This window comes from Phyllostomus hastatus, unplaced genomic scaffold (assembly GCF_019186645.2).
Source record: "Phyllostomus hastatus isolate PE091 unplaced genomic scaffold, TTU_PhHast_1.1 phas_contig_16, whole genome shotgun sequence".
Taxonomy (NCBI): domain Eukaryota; kingdom Metazoa; phylum Chordata; class Mammalia; order Chiroptera; family Phyllostomidae; genus Phyllostomus; species Phyllostomus hastatus.
The window spans coordinates 11,650,034-11,673,273 of NW_025333643.1; the positions used below are offsets into that span (position 1 = coordinate 11,650,034).

The 23,240-nt window shown below is 39.3% G+C and overlaps 1 protein-coding gene across 3 annotated transcripts in view; it reads left to right on the top strand.

The window, feature by feature from the left end:
* CACNA2D3 (calcium voltage-gated channel auxiliary subunit alpha2delta 3) overlaps window positions 1-23,240 on the top strand; it is an 857,676-nt gene that overhangs the window by 396,854 nt on the left and 437,582 nt on the right. For all 3 annotated transcript variants that reach the window (XM_045832366.1, XM_045832367.1, XM_045832368.1), the window contains one exon: window positions 3,216-3,290. In XM_045832366.1, the coding sequence (XP_045688322.1) occupies window positions 3,216-3,290 (75 nt within the window). The remainder of the gene's footprint in view (window positions 1-3,215; window positions 3,291-23,240) is intronic.

The window sequence follows — 23,240 nt, forward strand, 5'->3', positions numbered from 1 at the left end:
TGGTGTCCCCCGCGGGAGGAGCTCTGGAGTAGCGTGGTGGCCTCCCTGGCACAGCTGTCTGGTGTGCACTGTTCCCTCACACAGGCAGCTGAGCCCAGCTCCCTTTGGTGATACAGACCAGATTGCTCAGCATAGCTTTGTCCTGATGCAGTCAAGAGAAATTAGTCAACTGCAAGCTTGGATGATGCCACTAACAAGCTGGCGGGGGTTCAGAAGAGCAGATTCCTCCACTGTGGCCACAGCTCACACAGTGACGTGAACATGGTTTCGATTACTGCACATGTTCCTCCTTGATGAGGGCAAGAACTTCTTGGTCTTCTTTACTTTTAAGTCCCCTCTGCAGCTCCCCACATGCACAGGCCTTTCCATTAGCAAAGCAGTTTCAGGTCTGTTGCCTCATTGGATTCTCACAGGGACACCTAGAGGGTAAACAGAAGGTGAATTAACATGTTCTTATGCATTTGAGTCTGTAACCAGAGACGTTTAGTGACTTCCCCAAGCCCATGCAGTAAGTACATGGCAGGGTAGGATATGGACTTGTGTCCCAACTCCCAGCCTCAACTGTACAACCCCAAGAATCAAATTTGGAAGTGTGCATTAGGCAGCAACTAGATAAAATTTTTAAACTTATCTGGAAAATGGAGTTGGGAAGTTTTGGGCTGCAGGTTATGAAACAATAGAATGAAGGCTGCTTTAGCCTCTAGGGATCTCATAATCTCACAGGAGAAGCCTGGAGGGCGCAGCTGCAGTGGTTCAGCATTGTCCTCAAGGACTGGTGCTGGCTTCATCTTCCCACTCTGTCTTCCTTGAGCTTTGCTCTCCACTTTTAATCTTGTCCCCTTGTGGTTGCAAAATGACTTGCATTGCATAATAGCATCCCAAATGTGAAAGAAGGTGATGGATATAGAAGAGTTTTTCTTTAACGGGAAGGAAAAAAATTATTTGAAACTGCAAAGAAAACTACCCCTTCAAGTTTCATTGGCTGAGGATGAGTCACTTGACCACCCCTCATGGCAGGACAGGCTATGAAAACATATCCAGCAGAGGGGGATTGGATAGCTGTGATTGGTTCAGACTGATTAGGCTTTATTTAGGAATAGATATATTGTAACATTGAGCTGAGTCAGTCAACAGTAGGGGTGGAGGAAAAGGGCATGCCTGTTTTACTTTTTTCCCCAGTAACTGTCAGTGCCAGTCCAGTATGAGCTGAGAACTTTGGAGAAGCTCTTCTTCAGCTTGGACTGTGCGGTCGCTTCCTGGATCCTGAAATGACGTTCTGTTTGATCACAAAAATGTTTCATTCCCATTTGTCAATGGCAATTTCAGAATTTCATGAAAGCATTTTTTCTCCATGCCTCATCAGAGGAGATCTAAGCTCTAAGACATGGAGCTGTAATTTTTCAAATGCTCTTGTATGGCTAGACTAAGAACAAAGGTTAAAGAAGGAGCAAAGGTCAGAATGATAAGAAACACAGAAGCCTGGGACCAGAGAGGAAGAACTGGGGGCTTTGTCGCCCCGAGGTCAGTGGCTGTGAAGTTAGACTACCTGGGATTGAATCTGGATTCCACCTCTTATGTATGATTTTGAGCAAGTTGATCAGCCTTGCTCTGCCTCAGTCTCCCTATCTGTAAAGGGAAAATGATTTCAGCCTACCGCATGAGGCTGAAATAGCCTGTGGATAAAGTCTAGCCTGTGTCTAGATGAAGTAAGCACTCAGTAACAGTTAATTGCTGATATTAGTGTTATCACCTGTCCTACTTGCTCGTAAGTACCTCTGCATGTGAAACCTGACTCATCTCAGTCGCTGTTGCAGCAGCTATAAGTCTGGTCCTCTCAAGTTTGTCCCTGTAGTATGTCCAGAGCAGTTTTCCCAAGTTCATCTCTTTATTACACGCAGCCCCCTGTCTACCTGTTCATAGCCCTCTGTGGTCCTCTGTGCCCACAGACTTGAAGTCCAAACTCCTTAGCCAGACTTTGTGTGTGATCTGGGCCTATGAGAGATGGTTCTGGTTCCTTCCTGGAAGAACTCCAAGCTGGGTCTTCAGTCAATGAAATGGAAATACCATGACACTCTCATTGAATAAATTATTCTTGGGTACCCACTGCAGGCCCAGCCCTGCACTTGTCACAGAGAATACACTGAGGAATCAGACATGAATTCTAACAATGGGACCCCACCTCATGGTGAGGGATCCAGGTACCAGATGACTAGAATTTGAGAGTTTTCAGGAGAGAGGCTTCAGCTCCCCCAGAGGAAGCAGGTAGGAACTGAATGTGAGGATTAATAGGAGTCAGCCAGGAGATGCCAGAGGGGCGCTCTAGACAGAAGACAGGCCCCAGGGGTAGAAGGCCTAAAGGAAAAGACAAGACATATCAGAGGATAGGAAGGCACCTAGGGCTGACCGGTGCTAAGGACGTGGGGAGGACTAATGAGTAAAGATGTTAGAAAGGCCAACAAGGGCCAAGTGTCCAGATCCCTGCCAAGCCCTGAAGAGCAGTGGGAGCTCTGAATGGGATTGACAAGAGGTGACACAATCAGATTTGTATTTTGGAAGGAACAGCCTAGCAACAATGCAGAGAATCATGCTCGATAAGAGAAATGAAGAGAACACCACTCAAATTTCCACTTTTGTGAGCTTTGGACAAAAACAAATGGTCATATTCTGAGTATTCTGGGATCAAAAAGGATTGAAAGTTGGACATTGGCCTGTGTGGAAGGTGGTGTCACATAGCCTCCCAGAGTGAGCAGAGAACATCAGGGCCTCTCCTCTGTTCTGTCTGCACACGTGTGTAACCCACACATGATTCTTTTGGCTCCATGAAGCCAAAGATAGGAGCTGGATTCCATTTGTACAAGTCTGGGATGCTCTGTGGATGTCACACAGATTATGTCCTGTCAGCCATGCCCAGTGCGCCCCCATCTTTGGAGCTGCCCCTGAGGGACTGTCATTTAACTGTGTTTACCCTGAACACTGCCAGACACAAACACATGCTCTAGAAGTTTCTTCTTTGAACAAGAAAAGAATAAAGTGTATATTTGACACATGAGCATGGTGTTTTCTTGGGGCACCAAGAGAGAAGCCACCATCTGTGAATGGACTGAACCTGTGATCATGCTGCTTTTATTGCTGTGTGTGTATCTGTATCCTTAAATTATTAAGTAGGACCCTTTAATGCTCAAATGTTTCCTCTTGGCTGTTTCTTCCCTTTGCAGTATAACGCGGAGCTTCATTACGTGGAACCTTGCCTGAATGGAACATTGGTGCAGGCCGATCGGACAAACAAGGAGGTGAGGGCTACTGTGGGGTGGTGTGGGTGCACTGGGGTCATGACACACCCCTGTCTCCCCCACGGTGATCACCTGTAATGATTCTGTCTTGACTCTTAGAAACTTATCAAATGTGCTGCTCTTCCACTGAGGACCTCAATCCCCATGTGTGGAACATTTAGGAAGAGACACAAGTAAAATCATGGCAGAAAATGATTACATTGAGTTCAGATGCTCACTAATTCTGGAACTATTGCATTGATTTTCTTTTTCTCTAAGTGCATGCTTGTATTTGACACTGTGTTGACACCATTGAAAAAAATATGGCTTGAGATTTTAAAGAAAATTGGTCACTTATTATATTTTTATGGCATTTAATACAATTGACTAAATCATGATTGGGGTAGCTATTGGAGTAACTTATCTTCTGGATTAGATGATGTCAGCTCTCTGCTGTATCCTTAATGCTCCATGAGCATTGCCCACTCCATAAATATTATGGAACACAAAGAAGGTATGTTCAAGGATGATCTTAAGAAATGGGATAGAAATTTATCTTCCAGTTGGAGCATTCTGGGAAAATTCCCAAAATAGATTTCTTTTTTTCTTAATCCTCACCTTAGGACATTTTTTCATTGCGTTTTAGAGAAAAAGAAAGGGAGAGAGAGAGAGAGAAACATTGATCATTTGCCTTCTTATATATGCCCTGACTGGGGATTGAATGCACAACCTGGGTGTGTGCCCTGACCAGGAATGATTTCCATAAAAATAAATCTTGTTTCCATATGGCCATCTTTAAATTTGCCGTTATAACTACAACAGCTACCAGTACCACTCCTAGAGCCACGTGGCAATTTAGGTGGAAGGTATAGCATGACCACAACAACATTAGACCTCCAGAGACTCATAGTTGCCATTACTCACATTGGCTGTTGTTTGGCTGTCGCTGCCAGATGAGTACAATAATGTAATGCTCTTGCCTTGGGGCCACCCAAGAGGTGGCTGGGGACAATAGTCAAGGTAGGTCTGTGTGAGTCACTGTGCATGTGCTGGGGGGACCCTCTGGCCCAAATGGGTAACATCAGTGCTGTCTTAGATGCAGGTGTTAGAAGCTCCTGGTTTGGGCATCACAGAGGGTAGTGAATGACAGAGGATTGAGAACAATTCATTACAACTGGAACATAGGTGAGAAGGAAAAAATTATACCAGAGTTGTCATCCAAGCTTCCATTTGAGGGAAAGAAATGTCATAACAAGCTTTGTTTATAGGAGAAAGAAGCAGGTACATTGTACTTCAAAGAATAAGTGTATCTAGGGAATGTTTGTTTATGGTCATTTTCTAGGCTAAAGTAGGAAAATGACATAAACCTACACCTTTTCCTAGGGACTTACCCTTTGTTTGGCTATTGCCAGGGTCTGGATTACACCCCTTTTCCAATACAGTAGCATTGGAATATTTTCGAAGCCTCAAATCCATGCCCAGTTATGGTGCTTACAGTATTAAATAGAAAAGATGCTTAGAATGATTAAGGCCCTGAGTTTCGGCCAAGATGGAGGTATAGGTGGAAACCCTTCACTTCCTTGTACAAACAAAAAGAGGATACAACCAATCTAAAATCAATAAACAATCAAAATCGCCAGAATATCAAACTGCATGGAACTCCGACAATCAAGGAATTAAAGAAAAAATCAACCAGAACAACCAGACTGGTAAGGTGGACCACGCTGGCCAACTCAGAAAAACCTCAGCAGGCAGCTGAGGAGTGGGGCTTACTGCTGAGCTCACCAGAGCTGCATGGGAGGGATGGACTTAAGGGGAAAACTGAGACTCAGGGCTGACTGTGGGCTAAGGCTGGGGTTGCCACTTCCAGATACTTCCAGTCTGACATAAGAGTCTGTTGGAAAGTGCACTAGAGACAAGCAGGCAAGTTGCATTGTATCCCTCTATAGCAGATCCCACACAGGCAGCGCAGCAAAGAGGGTTGCCCTGCCCAAGTGAATACCTAAGGCCTTGCCCCTTAAAACCTATCAGCTGCACCAAGACAAAGAAATATGGCCCAAATGAAAGAACACAGCAAAACCTCAGAAAGAGAACTAACCAATGAGGAGATTGCCAGCCTATCTAATGGAGAATTTAAAGCCCTGGTAATCAAAATGCTCACAGAACTGACTGAGCTTTGTCAAAAAATGAAAGAACAAATGAAAGATACCCAAAATGAAATAAAGCAAAATACTCAGGGAACCAACAGTGACAAGAAGAAAACCAGGATTCAAAGCAACAATTTGGAACAGAAGGAAGAAATAAACATCCTACTGGATCAGAACAAAGAAACAAGAATCCAAAGAAATGAAGAGAGGCTGATAATTCTTTGGGACAACCTGAAACATTCCAATATCTGAATTATAGGGGTGCCAGAAGGAGAAGAATAGCAGCAAGAAACTGAAAACTTATTTGAACAAATAAGGAAGGAAAACTTCCCCAATCTGGTGAAGGAAATAGACTTCTAGGAAGTCCAGGAAGACCAGAGAGTCCCAAAGAAGTTGGACCCAAAGCAGAACACACCAAGGCACATCATCATTAAGTTACCCACGATCAAAGACAAAGAAAAGATCCTAAAAGCAGCAAGAGAAAAGGAGACAGTTACCTACAAAGGAGTTCCCATAAGGCTATCTGCTGATTTCTCAAAAGAGACCTTACAGTCAAGAAGGGGCTGGAAAGAAGTATTCCAAGTCATGAAAGGCAAGGACCTACATTCAGGATTACTCTATCCAGCAAAGCTTTCATTTAGAATGGAAGGGCAGATAAAGTGCTTCCCAGACAAGGTCAAGTTAAAGGAGTTCATCATCACCAAGCCCTTATTACATGAAAGGTTAAGGGGACTTATCTAAGAAAAAGAAGATAAAAAATATGAATACTAAAATGACAGCAAACTCACAACTATTAACAAATGAACCTAAAAGAAATGAAAACAGAAACTAAGCCAACAGCCAGAACAGGAACAGAATCAGAGAAATGGACATCACACAGAGGGTGTTCAGTGGGGAGGGGGAAGGGAGGAATAGCGGGGGAAAGGTACAGGGAAGAGGAAGCATAACTAGTAGGCATAAAATAGATGGGGAAAGATAAAAAATGATATAGGAAACAGAGAACTTAAAGAACTTATATGTACAACCCATGCACATGAACTAAGCGGGCGGGGAATGCTGGAGGGTTGCAGGGATAGGGTGGAGGGGGGACAAAGGGGGGAAAATAGGAAAACTGCAATAGCATAATCAATAAAAAATACTTTAAAAAATTGCGAAGGCCCTCCTTTAGATAACTTTCTAATGAACAGGGTTAGTTTGATATTTGGAGATTCAAAGTCTTATGAATGAAAACATTGTTAGAGAAGGTGGACTAAGAATTCATTTAAAATTGTCTTTGAATTATATAAAAATTAACTTAGATTCTGCTGAAATGAGGTAGCCTCATTTCAATTAGATTCTTCCTCTAAAAAATAAAAATCCCTGTGTTCAACTTAATCTAAAGACATGGAGGTGAGTTCCCTGGGTTTCCTGACTGATGCCCATATACCCAGAATAGAGCAATCCAGATACTTCCACCTGACCCAACAATAGACACCAAGCAAAATAGATAGATAGATAGATAGATAGAAAAATAAAAAAACAAATGGTTTCAAGAAAAGCCTGTTTTCTCTAGCTAAAGGTCCAGGAGAAGGTTGTTCTATTCAAGAAAGCCTTTGAGATACCTTTCCTACTCCAGCCAAACACCAATGGGACAACTGTATACCAACCCTCCACAGTGTGGCTGAACAGAGAGCTGATCTTCCATCATACTGATGCCCATTTGGCTCTTAATGCTACACCCCAACACAGAGACCAAGAGCTGAAAGAAATGATTGAATAGGACTCAGAGTCTCATAATATATAATCCAAAATTCTTAGAATGTGATAAAATATTCCTTGTCATCCAAGAACCAGGACAATTACAACAGGAGTCAGAAAAGACAATCAACACAAGCCAATATTGACATGAATCAGATGTGAAATTATCAAATTGCTTCAATAAGAGATTAGGAATTCTCTTGAAGCAAATGAAACATAGAAAAATCTCAGCAGAGAAATAGAAGTTATAAAAAAGAGCCAATTGGAAATTCTAGACCTGAAAAATATAGTTACCAAAATAAAAATCTCACTGGATCAGCTCACCAGTAGAGTGGTGATGACAACAGGTGAAATCAGTGAATGTTGGGACAGATGAATAGAAATTATTCAACCTGAACAATAGAGAGAAAATGGACTGGTATGAAAAAGAGTTCCAGTGTCATGTGGGACAATAACAAAGGATCATGCAGTCATATCATAAAAGTCCCAGAAGAAGAGGGATAGAGTAGAACTGGATAGATGTTTGAAGATATATTGACTGAGAACTTCCCCAAATTAATGAAAGTCATAAACATATATATTCAAGAGGCTAAACAAATTCCAAATAGGATAAACCCAACTAAATCAATGTTAAGACGTATTATAATTAAATACAATTAGACAAGGAAGAAAAACTTGATGGCAGCCAGAGAGAAAAGACATGTTATAAATATTACTAATTTACATGACAGCAAATTTCTCATGTGAAATCATGGAGACCAGAAGGAAGTGGCATAGTATTTTTCAAGTAAAGAAAAAGAACTTTTAAACCTAGGATCCTATAGTGAATGAAAATATCTTTCATGAATGAAAGGAAAATGAAGACATTCTCAAATGAGTGAAAACTAAGAGAATTTGTTACCAGCAAATCTACCCTTAAAGAATTGCTAGAGAAGTTCTCCAAACAGAAGGGAAATAACATAAAAGGATTGAAACTTCAGAGAGGATAGAATATTGGAATGGGTAAAAATGGGAATGAGTATAATAGACTACCCTAATTCTCAGGAGATTCTTAAATCATATTTGACAGATGAAGCCAAAAATATAGTACTATCTGATGTGATGCCCAATATTTATTGAGGAATACTTGAGACAATTATATTTTTAGCTCTGGCTGGTATAGCTCAATGGATGGAGAGTGGGCTGTGAACCAAGGGGTCACCAGTTCAATTCCTAGTCAGGGTACATGCCTGGGTTGTGGGCCAGGTTCCCAGTTGGAGCTACGTGAGAGGCAACTGCACATTGATGTTTCTCTCCCTCTCTATCTCCCTCCCTTCCCCTCTCTCTAAAAATAAATAAATAAAACCTTTAAAAAAAGACAATTATATTTTAAAAGTATGGAAGGTAAAGGACCTAATTAGAAGTAATTTCTACATTTCAGTGGAATTGGTAAATGGTGATACCAGTAGACTGTGACAGGTTACATATTTATAATAACTAGAGCAACTATAAAGGCAACAATAAAAAAAAAGATATACTTAAGAAGTAACTCACAGGAATTTAAGAAAAGAGAAATAGGTATGAGATACAGAGGAAATAAACAGGAAAAGGACATAAGTTGGCAGACTTAAGCCATAACTAGACCATTTCTTTGATGTAAATGGTCTAAACACACCAATTAAAGGGTAGAGATTGACTGAGTGGATTAAAAAATGATCCAACAATATACTACTTCAAGAAATTCACTTGAAATACTAGGACATGGGTATATTGAAAGTAAAAGGATAGGAGAAGGTATATAATGCAAACATTAATTAAAAATAGGGGTGACTATATTAATTTCAGGTAAAGTCATCTTTGGAGCAAAGAAAATTATTAGAGACAATGAGGGAAAATACAGAATCATAAAAAGATTAATGCACTAGGAAGACATAATAATTCTGAGTGTGTTTAGAGTATACTACAGAGCTTTAAATCCCATGAAATAAAAATTAAAAGAACTGGTGATTAGTGATATTTAGCATCTTTTCATATGTCTATTGGCTATCCATGTGTTTTCTTTGAAGAAATGTCTATTCAGGTCTTCTGCTCACTTTTTAACCAGTTGTTTTTTATTACTGTTGTTGAGTGGTGTGAGTTTCTTGTATATCTGGGATATTGACACCTTATTGGATGTAGCATTGGCTAAGTATGTATTGACAGATGAATGGATAAAGAAGATGTGGTACATATGTAAAATGGAATATTACTCAGACATAAAAAGAATGAAATCTTGTAATTTGTGACAACATGGGTAGACCAGAGGGTACTATGCTAAATGATATAAGTCAAACAGATAAAGCAAATACCACATGATTTCATTAATATGTGAAATCTGAAAAACAAAACAAATAAACAAACAAAATAAAAAATTCATAGAGAGAACAAATTGATGGTCATGAGATAGGAGAAGGATTGGGGTGTGTGAGAAAAATGTGAAAGGGATTAAGAAGTACAAATTCCCATTACAAACATAGTCACAAGAATGTGAAGTACAGCATAGGGAATATAGTCAATAATATTGTAATAATTATGTATGGTGCCAGAGGGGTACTAGACTTATTGGGGTGATCACTTTGTAAGTGTATAAATTTCTAACCACTATGCTACAAACCCTAAACTAATACAATACTGCATGTCAGCTGTAATTGAAAAATAATTATTTAAAAATTAACGTAGCTGGGAGCAGAAATAGAAAAACCTACAATTACAATGGGGACTTGTGCACTTTACAGTCTTTAATTGATAGACTACTAAACTGAAAGTCAGCCAGGATATAGAAGAACTGAACAAAATCATCAACCAAGATCTGAAAAACATTTATAGAATACTTTACCCAACAACAGCAGCATACATATTCTTTTCAAGTATGTGTGGAACATTAACCAAGATAAAACATGTGCTGGGGCATAACACAAACCTCAACAACTATAAGAGAATTGACATCAAACTGAATATCTTTTCTGATAATAATGGAATCAATCTAGAAATCAATAACTGAAAGATGACAGAAAAATCTTCAAACACTTAGAAATGAAGCACACTTTTAAATAATCCATGTGTAAAAGAGGAGGTGTTGGGAAAAGTATAAAAAATATGAAACTAAATGGAAATGAAAAGACAACATATCAAAATATGTGGGGCAAAGGTGTTACTTTTCAGAGGGAAATTTATAGCACTAAAGGTTTACATTAAAAAAGAAGAATGCCTCAAATTAATAATCTAACATTCTACAACAATAAACTAGAAAAAGGAAAGCAAAATAAGCCCAAAGCAAACAGGAAGAAGAAAATAATAAAAGCAGAAATCAATTAAATTGAAACAGGTTAACAGCAGAGAAAAATCAATGACAGCAAAAGCTGGTTCTTCAAAAAAAAATCAATAAAACTGATAAACCTCTAGCAACTGATGAAGATAAAAGGAGAGAGGTTACAAACCACCAATATTGCTACAGATACTGCAGTTATTAAAAATAATACAAGGATATTACAAACAACTTTACACTCATGAATTTGAGAACTTAGAAGAAATGGTCCAAATACTCAAAAATTACAATATATGAAAATCCAACCAAGATGAAACAGATAAACTGAATAGTCCTATAAATATTAAAGAAATTGAATTCATAATTTAGAGTTCCAAAAAAGGAAAAAATATTTTTGAGTCTCAGATGGTTTCACTGGATAATTCTACCAAGCTTTAAAGAAGAACTAACACCAATTTTACATAATCCTTTCCAAAAAAAAAAAGAATAGGGAAATCCCAACTTATTTTATACAGCTGGTAGTTGATACCGAAGTACAGAAGAAAGCTACCGACTAACATTCCTCATGAACCTATAGCAAGAATCCTCAACAAAATTTTAGCATATCAAATCCAACCATATATGTAAGGAATTAAGGAATTATATACCATCACCAAGTAGGATTTAGTCCAGGTATGTAAGGCTGGTTTGACATCAGTGTCCAACCAATCCATGTAATGCACCATGCCAACAGGCTAAAGATGAAAAAATATGTGGTCACATCAATTAACTCAATAAAGATATTTAATAAAATCCAACACACATTCACAATGAAAAATAAAAAAACTTTCAGCAAAACGGGAACAGAGGTATCTTCCTCAAGTTGATGGCCTACAAAATCCATCAGCTAATGACTGCCTACAAAACCCTACAGCTAATATTAAACTTAAAAGCAAAAGTTTGAGAACTTTTCCTCTTAAGATCAGAACAGGCAAAGATGTCCACACTCACTATTCTTATTTAACCTAGTGTGGCAAGTTCTAGCCAGTGCAGTAAAAGAGGAAAAGAAATAAAAGCTTTTTAATTTGATGAGGTCCCATTTGTTTATTATTTCCTTTATGTCCCTTGCTTTAGGGGACATATCAGTAAAGATGTTGCTATGTGGAATGTCTGAGATTTTTCCTCCCAATGTTTTCCTCTAGGACTTTTATGGTGTCACAACTTATATTTTATAAGTCTTCTATCCACCTTGAATTTATTTTTGTGTATGGTATAAGTTGGTGATCAAGTTTCATTTTTTTGCATGTAGCTGTCCAGGTCTCCCAACACCATTTGTTGAAGAGGATATTTTTATTCCAATTTATGCTTCTTCCCCCTTTGTCAAATATTAATTGACCATAGAGACTTGAGTTTATTTCTGGGCTTCCTGTTCTGTTCCATTGGTCTATGTGCCTGCTTTTATGCCAGTACCAGGCTGTTTGGTTACAGTGACCTTGTAATACAGTTTGATATCAGGTATTATGATACCTCCTGCTTTGTTCTTCTTTCTCAAAATTGCTGTAGCTATTAAGGGTCATTTATGGTTCCATGTAAATTTCTGAAATGTTTGTCCACTGGTGGGATTATACCCTAAAAGCCCTGAAACACCAATCCAAAAGAACCTATGTACCCCAATGTTCATAGCAGCACAATTTACAGTAGCCACGTGCTGGAAGCAACTAAGTTCCATCAGCAAATGAGTGGATCAGGAAACTATGGTACATTTACATAATAGAATTCTATGCAGCAGAGAGAAAGAAGGAGCTTATACCCTTTGTGACAGAATGGATGGAACTGGAGAGCATTATGCTAAGTGAAATAAGCCAGGCGGTGAGGGACAAATACCATATGATCTCACCTTTAACTGGAACATAATCAACAAAAGAAAAAAGCAAACAAAATATAACCAGAGACATTGAAATTAGGAACACTCTAACAATAGCCAGAGAGGAGGGGGGAGGGGACTGTGGGGAGAAGGATTTTCAGGAACTACTATAAAGGACACATGGACAAAACCAAGGGGGAGGGTGGAAGCAAGGGAGGGAGGTGCATTTGGATGGGGTGGGAGGAGTGGCGGGGAGAAAATGCAGACAACTGTAATTACACAATAATAAAGTCATGTATAAAACAAAAAAAAGCAAAAAAATAAATAAAAGGCATACAGGTCAGAAAGGAAGAATTAAACTAATCCTATTTTCAGATGGCATGACTGAATCTGTAGAAAATTCTAATAAATCTACCCAAAACACAAAACCCCCCAAAACTCTAGATCTAATAAATGAGTTCAGCAAAGTCACGTACAAGATAAATGCACAAAAAACCAATAAAATGTCTATATACTATTAATGAATATATGGAAATATAAGTTTTAAAAACAGTACCATATACAGTTGCTCCAAAAAATTTAAAATAACATTTGTGTTGATGTTGCATGCTGTAAATCACAAAATGCTGATGAAAGAAATTAAAAAAAAAAACCCTAAATAAATGGAAGAACTTACCATGTACATGCATGGAAAGATTCGGTATAGTAAAGATGTTAATTCTCTTCAAACTGATCTGTAAATTTAAAGCAATGCCTATCAATCCCAGGCAAGGCTTTTGTAGACAAAGATGAGGTATTCTAAGATTTAAATAGAAATGCACAGGACCTAGAATAGTGAAACAATGTTTACAAAGAAGAATAAAATAGGAGGAATCAATTTACCCAATGTTAAGGCCCAGTAGTGAAGACAGTGTGGTATTGATGGAGGAGTAGGATATAGATCAGGAACAGAAGAACTTAGAGATATATCTATACAAATATGCCCAACTGATTTTTGACAAAGGTTATAAGAACAATTCAATGAAGGAAGAATGTTCCTTTCAACAAATGGTACCAGAACCATTGGACATCCATAAGCACATACACACACAGAAAAAACCCTTAATCTTGACCCATACCTCACAATTTAAAATATAATTCAAATGGGTCTACGAACTTGATGTGAGATGTACAACCATGGCACTCTCTGAAAAAAATGTAGGGGAACATCTCTAAAATCTAGAGCTAGACAAAAGAGTTCTAGGCTTGACACCAAAAACACAGTCCACGAAAGGAAAATTTGACATAATGGATCTCGTCAAAATTAGAAAAAAAATTATGCTATGTTAAAGACCCTTTATGAAAGAATGAAAAGATATGTGATTTGCAAATATCTTCCCTCAAACTACAGAAGACATATTATAGCTTGGGAGAAGATATTTGCAAGCCACATATTTGATAAAGAATGAGTATATAGAGACTTTATACATATCTCTCTAAAAACAAATAATCCAATTAGAAAATGGGCAAAAAACATGAAGAGACATTTTACTAAAACAACATGTAGATAACAAGTAAGTACATGAAAAAGATATTCAATAACATTAGCCACTAGAAAAAATACAAATTAAAACCACAATGAATATCACTACACACCTATTAGAATGACTGAAATAAAGAGTAAAAAGAATAAAAAACACTAAATGCTGGTGAGTATGTGGAGAAATTAGCTCACTCATACCATACATTGCTGATGGGGTGTAATATGATACAGCCACTATAGAAAATGTATAACATATCGCAGTTTCTTATAAAACTAAGCATGCAGTTATGATATGACCCAACATTTGTACTCTTGGGCATTTATGTCAGAGAGGTGAAAAATTTATGCTCACACAAACACCTCTATGTGTGTGGAGGGGGTGCTCAGCCCGCAGGGCCCTGGCTGCTACGGATGAGAGTAAGTCTACCAAAACATGATCTGCTTGGGGAGGAAAGGTGGCCGATCTCTCAAAGAAGGGCCAAGAGCCTTTTCCTCAATGGGCTTTTATTAGGTTCATTTTGCACAGGAATGCTCATTCCTGTGCAAAGCTCATTAATCATTGTCAGGTAGTAAGGATCAAACAATAGATAACAAAGAACTCTGAGGGCCTATTTTCAGTCAGGGTCAGATAGCTAAAGAGCCATAAAACTTTGAGGAACAAACCCACTTCTTGCTTGGACACTTATCATTCAATTGAGAGCACTCTAAACAAAGCAGGTTTCACAGGATTTTATATATTCTTTCTTAGGCCTAATCACCCAGGGAACCCGCCCTTTCCAGCACAGGGCTGCACCACCCTCTGTCATTGTTTCAGGCTTAAGTCAGGCGGGGGAAGTAAGGCAGCCAAGAAATTTAGGAGACTTCTTGCAGACAGAATGAGGACTCAGGCTTTGTCAAAAGCCAAGGGGCGAGTGTCCATCACCCCCTTTCTCCATAGCCCCCCAAGTCCTTCCCTGAGGGCCTCCATGTGATTGTGCCTGTCTTAGGTTGTTCCCCCCTTGGGGAATCTTACCTGTCATTGGCTAACCAATCAAGCATTGGGGGCCAGGCAGGGTGAAGAAAAAAGGAGCAGAAGCGGCACCCCTGCCAGGGAGATAAGCTTTGTCTCCTTAGTGGCTTATGGTCCGAAGGTCGCCCACTCAGCATTAGCCATGGGTGGGTTACAGCTTCTGAAACCAGGCATGGCAGTTCCCAATACCTGTACACAAATGTTCATAGCAGCTTTATTAATAATAACCAAAAACTGGAGAACAACCCAAATGTTCTTCAGTAGGTAAGTGGTTAAACAAAATGTGATATATATGTACAAGGTTGGGGGGGGCAAAGTAGATATTTGTGAGTAGGCAAAACACAGAGTTTATCCTTTTTTATTATTATTTATTTACTAATTATTGTATTATTGATGTGCCTTATGTGTCTTATTATTATTGTTATTACTCTGTATACTTACTTATGATTTATCTCTTAGGTAATGATAGCTGATAATTTAACCTACTTTTCCCTACCCCTGTATATATAATGAAATGTAATTTTTAAAAAGCTATTGATACATCCAATTACTTAAGTGAATCTTTAAATCTTTGGGGAATGATCCTGAGTGAAAAAACATTGATCCCCAAATAATATATACTACATATAACATTCTTGAAATGACAAAATTGTAGAAATGTGGAACAGATCAGCAGTTGACAGGGGTTAGAAGTGAGAGTGCTCATGGGAGAGCTCAGTGCCCATGAAAGGGTGGCATGAGAGATCCTGTGGTGATGAGACTGTTCTGTGTCTCAGCTGAATCAGTGTCAGTGCCTGGCTATGGTATTGTACTATAGTTTTTCAAAGTGTTCTTAGAGAATACAGGTTAAAGCACATATCACATCTCTCTGTGTTGTTTCTGACAACCGCATGTAATCTATGGTAAGTACCTCAATATAAAAGGTTTAATTAAAAATAATCTAAAATACATGAGGGACTCTTAAATAGGGGCTTTATCCATTTTTTTTGAACAATGTGCACTAGGTTATTTTAGTTATATGTAAAAGATACAGATTGAAGTTGTGTTCTTACTTACAACTCATTTTACTTGGAGAAAGCCTCAGAAGAGAAAGCATTTATTTTTCTTTGCAGTTGTGGGATATTTTCAAACAAAGGTGAGCTTCTTTGGCTAATTGGAACCATTTCCATTTTTATCATCAAATTAATGTTAGGCCATATAAATTCTGTATTCAGTAGCATGGGACAGAGACTAGCAAATTCATAAGAGCAAAATGGGAGTTTACATCAGCATACCTAACTACAAAGCCCTGCAGTGGAAAATATTTAACCTAAAGCCTTAAATATAAAGTTAGGAATCATCCAGCCTTTTACCAGCCAACTCCCCCATGTGTCTTCTGTGGATTCTGATTCATTCTGCCAGCGCAGGTACCCATCTGGATCCATAATTGCATCTCTGGAAGGTGAAGCAGCCCCGCCAGCAGCCTGGTCCAGGTATCTGCAGCTGTGGCTAGCAGGCAGCCCTGGGTTGAACAGACATACTTGGTTTTCCAGAAGAAAAGGATTGGGCATTCAGGCCACTACCTGAAAGTTAGATGATCAGTAGAACATGAATGAATGAAGAGGCGAGCCATCTGGGAGAGGACTCTGTCTGAAATTTTTTTTTTTTTGCTTAAAAACAAATCATGAAATCCACTCATTATTCTAATATAATCATGACAATTTGAATTAGGTTGTGGGTGAAATGATCTGATTCCAGGGTTGGCAATTCTCACTAATCTGTCTAGTTCATGCCAAATCCCCTGAATGGCAGCTTGGCAGCCATTTTCTCATGTTCTTTGTGAAATGGGGACAGAGAATTATGATCTTCTGTATAAACCTGTGTAGAAATAGCACTGTACACATTGATGCTAGCTTCCCATGCTCTGAGTTCAATGTGCCAGATCCTTTGGGGAGTTCATTCTTCACTGAAAATATCCAAGTGTATCCTGACAAGTTATTATGATTGCCAAATAAGAGAGAGTCTTTCCTACCTATACTTTTTCATCTTATGACTAGTTCCCTGGTGGCCACAATAATGTTACTTTCAGTTAATGAAAGGGCATGAAAGGGCTTTTACAAGGTGACATCTGGGATTATTATGTTATGTACCTTTAATTCGATGGCCACTAACTCTGGTTTCACAATATGCAGGTGACTACCTAAAAAGTCAGAACTAGATCATTTTAATTAACAGGGTACTTAATAAAATTTATTTTTAAAGATTTGAAAGAGGAATGAGAGGATCTCAATGTGTCTTGAAATAGAGGAAAAGGTTAGGGTTAAAATGCTTGCCTTGGTCAAACTAAATTGTCCTTGTTCACACACTTCCTGTGATTTTGCTTGAAATAGCCATGACACACCATCCCTGAGCAAGGGAGCTTAAAGTTTTAAGTTTTTGTTTTTGGATTTTAAAAGTATTGTTTACTGTCTGGAGAGAATTTTGTTTTGCTGCTTTATGTACCAAATAACTCACTTTTTTTTTCTTCAAGGAAAAAGAAACCATGACAAATTCGGTGAGCCTGGAGCTCAAATATAGAATTCAAACCAGTAAACTCTCATCGTAATGTACTTCAGACCTTCTGAACCATTCATCAGACCTTAAAATGAACCCCCTGTGGTCTTTTTGGGATGAGGGGGGAAGGAGAGTGTCATGCTCTTTTGTTGGTTTTATAATGAAGATGTTCCGAAATCCACTGAATGTCATAGCTTTGTTTAAGATTCATTGGCAAATATTTGTTGCAAAATGAATGGATCTTAGAAACCCACATAACTCTCATCTTCCTCACAGTTTTGATCTTTCCCTGTGAGATGACTGAATGTCCATGAATTAACAGAAGTACACATTAGAGTGGCTAGATTTCCCCCAGGACTGTTTCTTCCAGCTTGAGCTTTGTCAAAAGAGACACCTTTGAATTCTAAAATTTCTCATTTCTCAGGGCTTTGTGGGCCCCCAATGTACAGTTTGCCAGTGATGTGGGAGTGAGGGGCATGTTGTGAACTCTAGGCAGAAAGTAGCCCTTCCACACATTGGTGAATGTAGACTGCCAAACACCAAGGGAGATAAAGTTTGCAGAGAAAAGCAGTAACCCAATTTTATTCAATTCAAACCTAGTAAGAGGTGGTTAGAATGGCTTTTAAGTATCATGAATACATTACAAGTAATTTAGGAAAAAATTCAGAGCAACTTAATGTAAACAAATTCTTCTAGATCCAATATAACTTAATATAATGAAGCTCTGAATGGGAAGAAGGTCTGTTTACGTATATTCCATAAAAGAATAACAGTGGTGTGTAGTTAGATTCAAAAATAGAAAAATAACAGTATGCTTTGTCATTTCTATATTGCTTAAAGATAGAAAGAAATAAAAAAGGAATCAAGAGAAGGGAAGAGGGAGGGGAAGTGAGGGAGGGTAGAAAGGAAGGTAGGTGAGTGAGGGATTTATGAGGTACATTTGGTACATTTCTCTTTTAAAAAAATTGTACTAAAAACATTTTATGTGAGACAGCATTTGACAAATTGTTGAGTGTTCGATACAATACTGGTAACAATAGGTACATGTTGCACAGTAGTAGATCTCTAGAACTTATTCATCACTCACAGCTGAAACTTATACCCATTGAATAGCAAATGTCTTTACACCTTGCCCAAAGTAATTTTGCAGTCAGGATACAGCATTTTTAATATCAGTTTACTATTCTTAAAATTAATACAAATGTGTTTTTTTAAGCTATTAGTGTAGGTCTATAAGTACTAACCCAGTTGTTTTCCTATGATGTGAGGATGTCCTTTCTAGTAATTTCCAGATAGCTTTTCTCCTGATTTCTGGTTATTGAGAGAAAGAGATACAGCCATATTTTAAATGTATATTGCCCTGTTGGCTTACATGAATTAGAATACTGCTACTTGATAGTGACTCAAATGGTTCATAAAGCAAATATCTCCTAATTCCTTGTGTAGTAGCTTTGTAGAGATGAAGTCACCAAAATGATGACCAAGGGACTCTTTCCATGGGTGATATGCCCCAGAAACTATGCTTAATTATGTTCTTCTTTATATTTTATTACATATTTATATTAATTTGATAAAATTTACTTGCTTGAAAACAGTCAAGCCACTACTGGGGAACTATGTAGATTAGCGAATTTTTAGCAATGTATAATTTGGGTTAAAATCATTAATATAGTAAAAACACATGTTAATCTTCACTTTAGTATAGCGTGTTAATTGTGAGTCCCTTGTATGAGTCTAGGTCAGGGGTCTAGGACCCAATAGTAAATGTTTTAGGCTTTGTGGGCCATAGGTCTCTGCTTTAACTACTCAACTTTGCCATTGTGGCATGAAACCAGCTGTAGACAATACAGACACAAGTCGGTGTGGCTCTGTGCCAATAAAAATTTATTTACAAAATTGGTGTAGGCCCATATGGTGCTGATCCCTAGTGTAGACTGTGGGCCAGACTAGAGGTCTGTTATTAAATCATTACACTGAAGTTAAAATCTTTCTGAAAGGGCCTGGAAATCGATGGTTGAGAGCCAGAGCAGATTGGCTAATATTCCTTCACTCTTCTCATTTTAACTCTCTTGGTAAATGAGGCTGGATCTCTACCTCGGGCTGACTTTCAACCTTGGATAGATTTGCCCGTCAACTTATTTCTGATTGCTCATTTCATTTACATTTAACATGAAAGCAAGAAGACATGGATATATATTGTAAATAGAGGTAGATACAAGAAATAACATCAACAATATAGTACTGAATTATTTAGAAAATAACAAAGTGTTTCTAATTTAGAAAGCAGCTCTAATTTTATTCTCATGATTATAACCATATTACTCACTATATTCATGGGGACTCCTGGGCCTGCATGTATATGGTCAGCTGATTGAGCAGGAGAATGACAGATGGAGATGCAGAGAGAGTTCAAATGACTTACATAGGTGCACACATTCAGTAAGCAGAATCATATCAGTGACATTCATCTCATGTTCCAGTTACTGTCTTTCTGCTCTCCTCATTACCTGACCAGGTAGGCTTACCCTTCTGACATGGCTCAATAGTACTTTATTCTTCTGAAGTCTTGCCGTGTAAAGAAAAGTCTAATTCAGATTTAGAATTAGGAGCACCATTGAATGTGATGTGCTGGGAGCATCTATGTAGTAGTTATTCTTATGGAGCTGCAGTGCCCACCTTAGTAGAAAGGGCTGAACCACTTGTTTGTATGAAGTATGCAATGACCTATAATCCAAAAGTCTATTCATATCTATCCCTACCCAAGTGGGAGTATATTGAGTTCTTTATCTTGGACTTCTCTGTGGCTGCACATGGCAGGTCTGCTGCAGGCTTCCCCCACCCCTCTCTTTCCATGTGTGTGCATGTGTTCTTCTTGGTTCTGCTACTCAGCTAAGGAGGTGATATTCAAGAAAACTGCTTTCCTATTATTGCTTGGCAGTGACCTGGTGGTTGTTCCCCTGACATTTCCCCCAGTTCCTAGCCAGGAAACACTGTGGAGATGGCCTTTCATATGCCATATGACTTCCATGCTTTTAATGACCATGCCTTAATTTGCCCAGTGACAGCTGTTTGGGTCCCACTAGCATCCATGCCTTGCCCACCTTATCACCTCATCAAACACACAAAGGGTGCTCTTCCCTAGGCTTCTTCTCAGGTGCTGCCTGGCCATGATGTATCAAGTTCCCTGGAGCCCTGGGGTAGCACTGATGAAAAACTGATCAAATCTGAGATCCCAGGATGTGGTTATGTTCCCAGTTACACTCGATGACTTTATCATAAATATTCACATCTCATTTACCCAGAGCTCACAGATCCATTCACTACGTAGGCTACAGTGGGGGAGCAAAGCTATCTACTCTATTTGGGGCCCTTTGATCTCTCACTTAGAGGCTGTGTATTCTTACTTGGCACATAATTTTAAGCAACTTGGGTATTAGCCAACAATGAAGGGAAAATAATTGGTGGGGGGGGGTGGCAAGAAGAACTCCCTAGAGACATCTTACTCTTTCAGTACTCCCCATCCCAGGTATGGTTCCACCTCCCCCCACCCAGATGCCCAGAACAAACAGAGACCTACAAGTCCCCTCCTCAGTCTCCAGTTCCCACCAATTCTTCCTCAGTAGTTTCCAGCCTCTCCCACATCTCTGCTCCAGCTGCCCCTCTGCAGTTCCCAGTTCTTATCATTATCTCCCCCTGCATCTCTAGTGGCCTCCCTGCAGAGCTCCCTGCCTGTACTTCTGACCCACAATGTATGTGCTTTTGCACTAGAGGCTGAGGGGTCTGGTCAATCTCAGATCTGTTCTCTGCCTTCCCTGCTTGCATACCTCCATCACCTCCCTATTGCTTTTAGGATAAGAGCAAACTCCCTATTAATGAGTTGAGAGGGATACTTCCCTGTATGCTCAGTAAGAAAGTCCCCATATATGCCAGTTGTCAAGGTCTAATTTGTAAGAGTGCTACCTTTCACTCTCAGTAGTGTCCCCTGCCTTGGAAGATGGAATATTTAGGCCCTTCAGTATCAAGTCTTTCCATGATATGCCTCCTGTGTGTGTATCCATTCTCATCTCTTGGTGTTATGACATTTTCCACCACCCTTCCTCTCCATTGGCTTTCTCTCCCTGCCTCCTTCCTTTTTTCTTTTTTTCCTAATCCAGCCATATCAAAATTCTTCTGTTCTTGATGATGCCGTATTCATTGCTGTTTCCACGGCATCTGGGTTAGGGCCAGGCTGTCCATAAAGAACAGTGAAAGAAGGAAGGAAAGAGCACATTAGGTCATGTCAGTCTCCTGATCAAAACTCTCCCAGTGTTTCTTGTTCCACCTCCTTCGCAGTGAGTACAAGTCCTTGTGGGACAGTGCACTGCTGGCCAGTCTGTGCTCTCCTCCCACTCTGAACCTGCAGGGCTTCCTATCAGTGTCTTTGCTACCCTACTCTCCATGCCCATCCCCACCTCCTGAGGGCCTCTGCACCTACTTGTGTGCCTTGAAGAAGGAGAAATACTCCTTTAGATCTCACCAAAGCTCACCTTCCCTGACCCTCTCCTCCATGTCACACTGTTATGACTCCTATGAGCCCTAGTGACAGATATTTCTTTCTTTTAATTTACTTGTTCATTTGTCTGTCTTTCACCTACCTTCACCACAACCTGAAAGTCCCCTCTGTAGACACAAATATTCTGCAGTTTATTTCAGTTGCAGCTCCTAGAAAGAGCCCTAACCCATCACACATGCTCAGATCATACTGACTAAATGGGTAAATGAATGGAGAAAGTTTGGTTTTCTCATATTGCTCTAGTTTAACATGGAGTCTCAGATCTTCAGAGTAAAAGAAAAAGCTAGAGGTACACAAACTGACAGCTGAAACATGAGAGGTGATAGCCTGACATTTGGAGGTGAGGGGAGACCAAACACCATTAAGATCAAACAGCCATGAGTCCTCAGGCAACAGCTTGGGATGTCTAGGATTTTGATAAAAGTTACAGCAACATACATGCCCATATATCTGTTAGCATTACTGTTCAGCATGACAATTTAAGTCATTGGGGTGAATTTAAATTGTGATCAATTATCTCTATTTTGAGAGAGAAGATGAGTAATTTTAGAGGTGAATGCCTGATGGTTAAGAACTAGGTTAATGTCACTGTGTGTCCTGGCCACAGTGACTAGCGATGGGACAGTGTGTGTCACCTCACGCCTGCAAGCTGCCCTCTCTTTTGCCACCCAGAGACTGAGGATCAAGGGCACCCTTCCTTCCAATTCTGTCATACAGGGTTGGGGAAGATTTACTGGGAGAACAGCTTTAGAGCATTTTATGGCAGGTGCTACTGATAGGAAGATATAAAAGTGCCCAGCATCTTAACAGATGTGAGTGGTTAATTATTTACTTAAATAGTGATTATTAATGCTTCCTTAAGAAGTGTTTCTGTCCCAAATGGTTAACATGTAGAAAGATAGAATATATAAAGGATAAACTGCTGTCTTCAGAACAAGCCACTTCCCAGGGTATCTCCCAGAGACGAGCTCTTCTGCATCCAGTTCTCATGTGCAGACTTTACCACCTTTGACACTATTAATGGAAACACAAAACTGCTCAGCTAGAATGTGCTGCCCACAGTTTCACACACACTTAGATAATGATGATAGGAGTTTTACCTTAGAATGCAATGCAGAAATAGGTCAGCACTTAGCTGCACACTTATGTCCCTGGCCATCAGTAAATAGAACAAGCTCTGGGTAAAATGTGACTAAATGGTCCTGAGCATCTAACCCCACCCATCCCCATAGACCACCCCAGAGACTTGTGAAAATAATACTGAATAAGACTGTAGTCGTAAGGCTCCAGGGTTTTGGTCAGTATCTAATGTCTGAGAAACTCCTGTCTTACATTAAAATCCATGT